Source organism: Alnus glutinosa, chromosome 7, assembly GCF_958979055.1.
Source record: "Alnus glutinosa chromosome 7, dhAlnGlut1.1, whole genome shotgun sequence".
Classification (NCBI taxonomy): Eukaryota; Viridiplantae; Streptophyta; class Magnoliopsida; order Fagales; family Betulaceae; genus Alnus; species Alnus glutinosa.
In genome coordinates this window covers 23,565,435-23,569,863 of record NC_084892.1, presented here as the reverse complement: position 1 = coordinate 23,569,863, position 4,429 = coordinate 23,565,435, and the positions used below count along the sequence as shown (strand labels likewise).

The 4,429-nt window shown below is 49.4% G+C and overlaps 1 protein-coding gene across 1 annotated transcript; it reads left to right on the top strand.

Annotated features, from left to right (window-relative positions):
• The first annotated feature begins 2,062 nt into the window (after positions 1 to 2,062).
• On the top strand, positions 2,063 to 3,118 carry LOC133873343 (uncharacterized). Its single transcript, XM_062311061.1, has 2 exons — positions 2,063 to 2,548; positions 2,666 to 3,118. Exons 1-2 carry the CDS (start codon positions 2,063 to 2,065, stop codon positions 3,116 to 3,118), a joined length of 939 nt encoding a protein of 312 aa, XP_062167045.1.
• Positions 3,119 to 4,429: the final 1,311 nt, after the last annotated feature.

Sequence of the window (4,429 nt, the reverse complement as noted above, 5' to 3'; positions counted from 1 at the left end):
CTCGATGTCAATCGCCGCCATTCGGGAAAGCAAGAGCTGTAGCAGGAGATGACCATCTGGGTCCGCGGGAGAGGATTAATTAGGAAAAGATAAGCATCTCAGAGTAATAAATGGCTGTACGGATAAGAAAATGAGAAGAATAACCAGATAAAAGGTGGTCCAAAAGAGAACAGAAAAGAACACTGGCAAAAACTCTTATCTCTTAAAACTATCAATTCCTTCTTGTTAAATTCCTTCTAACTTGATCGTCGGAGAAGGCGTGGCCGGGAAACCCCGCCGGTCCTTTGTCTTGCAGGGAATTGAAGAAATCCCTTCGAGGTTTACTGTCTCAAGCAATCCGGAGTCCGTAGACCAATCAGAAGCGGACACGTCACATTCCAAAAATTTAGCATCAACACTTTGGCGTCGTCTGTGGGAACTACGTGGTCACGTGTTCCCGCGAATTCAAGCATACTTGGAACCTTCTATGGTGAGTACACGGTTAACTCGAAGAAGTATGACTGAAGAAAATATGCGTGAAGAAGCAGGGACTTAACATGACCCCCAGGCGGAGATAGTCCGCTTGAATGAGAAAGTAGCGCAACTCGAGAAGGAGTTGCAGGAACGAGACCGCACGGAGCGACAAAAAACTCAAGAAGACTTGTCACAGGGTGATCAGATGAATCTCGAACGTGAAGGTGGACATTCGGAAGAAGCGGTCGAAGGTGAGAGTGAGTCCAATAGTGATGCTGAGCTTGCCGACCTTATGAGGAAGAATGAAAAGGTGAAAAAGGAGTGGGCTCAGAAATTAACTAAGTTAGAGCAACAGTGTGACTACTTGATGGGTTCCGCTCAAGCGGGAGCTAAGGGGAAAGCCTTGTTGGCTGATAGCTTGTTCTCCACCGCTGTGTCCCCCTTTACTGACTGGATAATGTCCTGCCAACTCCCAAGTAAGTTCAAAATGCCCGAAATACCCGTGTATACAGGATTGGGGGACCCCATCGAACATTTGGCGAGTTTTCGCGCACACACAGTGTTACACACGACGCCAGACGAGGCTGCATGCCGAGCTTTTCCCCTTACTTTGGCAGGGGGAGCTCGGGAGTGGTTCAGGACTCCGCCACCCCGTTCGATCTCGAACTTCGAAAGCCTCGCCAGGAAGTTCGCGTCTCAATTTATGGCCGGCATTGTCCGAAAGAAGCCTGCTCAACAGTTAATGACCATTAAGCAAGGCCCTCAGGAGTCATTGAGAAGTTACCTGCTCCGCTTCAACCAAGAGAGGTTGGCTGCAGAAAGCCAGAACGAACAATTCATTCACTGTGCCATATATCAAGGTATAAGGAAGGATGGTGCCCTTATGGTGGATTTGGCAAGGAGACCGGCTGAGAGGTTACAAGAGTTTTACGATCGGGCAGAAGAGTTCGTGAATCAGGAAGAGACCCTCCGGCCGTTCCAAGAAACAGAGGAAGTCGCGAAAGGAAACTTTGTGGATGGAGGAAAGCAAAAACAGAGGCCAGCCCCACCGAGGAAGGAGTTCACCCAACGTAGGCCCGTCAAGAGGGTTGAAAATTACAGCTAGACGCCTGTTAATGCCCCGGCTAGGGAAATTCTTATGGAGATCAGGAAGGATCCGGATTATAAAGATCCGTCTCCAATAAAGGGCGGACCGCTTCCTCATAATCGCCACAAATATTGCCACTACCATGATTCGTATGGCCACTGGACCAATACTTGCATAGCCCTGAAGGAGATGATCGAGAAGTATATAGCTGACGGTAAGCTGACGTGCTTCTTGGGAAAGCGCTAAGATCTAACGGCTAAACACCGGCCGGACAGGTCGACCGGAGATCAGGGTTCGTCCAGACGAGACACACGTACGGGGAGGCCACCGTATCGTCGAGAAAGGAGGCCGGCTCGACAACCCGACGGCAACTTTCAGGCGGAAAGGGCGCCCCAACAAGAACGGAGCAGGAGACGTGGGCGACAGGATGGATTGGGGGACTTCCCCGAGATTCAGACCATAGCTGGAGGCTTTGGAGGAGGGGGCGAAACCTATTGGGCTCGTAGATCTTATGCAAGAGAAATGAGGGAAGTGTCCATCTATTCGGTCGCAAGGCCGGTGAAAACTACGAATCGAGAGAAGTTGGCTATCACCTTCTCGGATGAGGATTATGAAGGGGTTTATCTGCCCCACTCGAACGCATTGGTGGTGACTATGGTGATAGCGAATCACAAGATACATCGGGTCTTGGTGGATAATGGCAGTTCCGCAGATATCCTGTATAAGTCAGTCTTTGATCTGATGAAGATTAGTAGAGAGAAAGTTTCTGCCTTCCATTTCCCTTTAGTGGGATTCGCAGGGAAACAGGTGATGCCTTTGGGATCGATTGAGCTGCAAGTTACCTTAGGGAACCCCCCAGCGCAAAAAACGATTCCGGTAAAGTTCCTTTTAGTTGATCAACCATCGGCTTACAATGCTATTTTCGGAAGGACAGCGCAAGCCGAGTTGAAGGCAGTAATGTCGATACCCCACCTCAGCATGAAATTTTCGACGGAAGATGGAGTGGGAGTAGTCCGGGGAGAACAGAAAGCAGCTCGCAAATGTTATAATATTTCGTTGGGGAATTCCTCCCAATGAGCACGCCCTGACGAAGGGGCGGGCCCCTTAGACAAATAGCAACTACAGACGAGGAGTCCGACCGGAGATTTAGAAGATGTAGTGGTTGGACCCCAAGGTCGGAAGCTTCGGGTTGGAGCGCAACTTCCGGAAGCTGAGAAGAAGAAGTTGGTGGAGTTTTTGCGAGGCCATGTCGATGTCTTCGCCTGGGAACACAATGAAATGCCGGGAATAGACTCCTCGGTCATCGAGCATCAGTTGAATGTCTATCGGAATTGCAGGCCGGTGAAGCAACGGAGAAGGACTTTTGCCCCCAAGCGCAACCAAGCAATTGCGGATGAGGTACGAAAATTACTTGAAGCTGGATTCATTCGAGAAGTTGATTATCCGGAATGGTTGGCTAATGTGGTGTTAGTAAAGAAAGTGAATGGGAAATGGAGAATGTGTGTGGATTTTACGGACCTCAACAAAGCTTGTCCGAAAAGATTGCTTTCCCCTTCCCTGGATAGATCAGCTCGTTGATTCGACGGCAGGACACGAGGTGTTGAGCTTTATGGACGCCTTCTCCGGTTATAACCAGATACATACGGCAGAGTACGATCAGGAGAAAACGTCATTCACGACCGATCGAGGGCTATACTGCTACACGATAATGCCGTTCGGCCTGAAGAACGCTGGAGCCACCTATCAGAGGCTCGTGAATAAGATGTTCCAGACCCAGATCGGGCAAAATATAGAGGTGTATGTTGATGACATGCTCGTTTAAAGCTTGACCTCGGGCAATCATGTTGCGGATCTGGTGGAGGCATTCGATACCCTGCGCAAGTACCACATGAAATTAAACCCGCAGAAGTGTGCTTTCGGTGTTGACTCTGGAAAGTTCTTAGGGTTTATGGTGTCACAGAGAGGAATCGAGGCAAATCCTGACAAGGTTAGGGCTATCCTAGAAATGTCGTCCCCTCGGACAACGAAACAACTGCAGCAGCTGACGGGGAGGTTAGCGGCGCTGAATCGTTTTGTTTCTCGATCTTCGAATAAATGCCTGCCTTTCTTTAAGGTCTTGAAGAAAGCCATTAGTTGGACGGAAGAATGTGAGAGAGCCTTCGGAGAGCTGAAAACCTACTTGGCCAATCCCCCACTTCTGAGCCGCCCTGTAGAAGGAGAGATTCTCTATTTGTACCTCGCGGTTTCCCGAACCGCAGTCAGTTCGGTGTTGGTGAGAGAGGAATCAGGCAGACAGAGTATCCTCTCCGAAAAATATTGCAAAAGCCGAATTTATCGGGAAGGCTAAGAGATCCTCTATTTGTACCTCGCGGTTTCCCGGACCGCAGTCAGTTCGGTGTTGGTGAGAGAGGAATCAGGCAGATAGAGGCCGGTATATTTTACTAGCAAGGTGTTACATGGGGCGGAGGAACGATATCCGCGCATAGAGAAATTAGCATATGCTTTGGTGATTTCGGCGCGAAGATTAAGGCCCTACTTCCAAGCGCATGCAGTGCGGGTGCTCACAGAGTATCCTCTCTGAAAAATATTGCAAAAGCCGAATTTATCGGGAAGGCTAGTCAATTGGACGATTGAATTAGGGCAGTACGATATTGAATACCACCCTCGGACGGCCGTAAAGGAACAAGCTTTGGCGGACTTTGTAGTAGAAATGAATGAAAGTCCGGACACGAAGGGGTTCCCGAAGAGCTCAACTTGGATTGTCTATGTTGACGATTCGTCGGCGGGTGGAAGAGGTGGAGCTGGAATAGTGTTTTGGGGCCCCAATCGAGAAGAATTCAGGTACGCCCTTAAGTTTGGTTTTGTTGCTACGAACAATGAGGCCGAATA

Coding starts and splice junctions, on each gene's coding strand:
- LOC133873343 (XM_062311061.1), top strand. CDS start 2,063: ATGAGGGAAGTGTCCATCTATTCGGTCGCAAGGCCGGTGAAAACTACG. Junction 2,549..2,665: donor CGACGGAAGATGGAGTGGGA/GTAGTCCGGGGA, acceptor TAGCAACTACAG/ACGAGGAGTCCGACCGGAGA.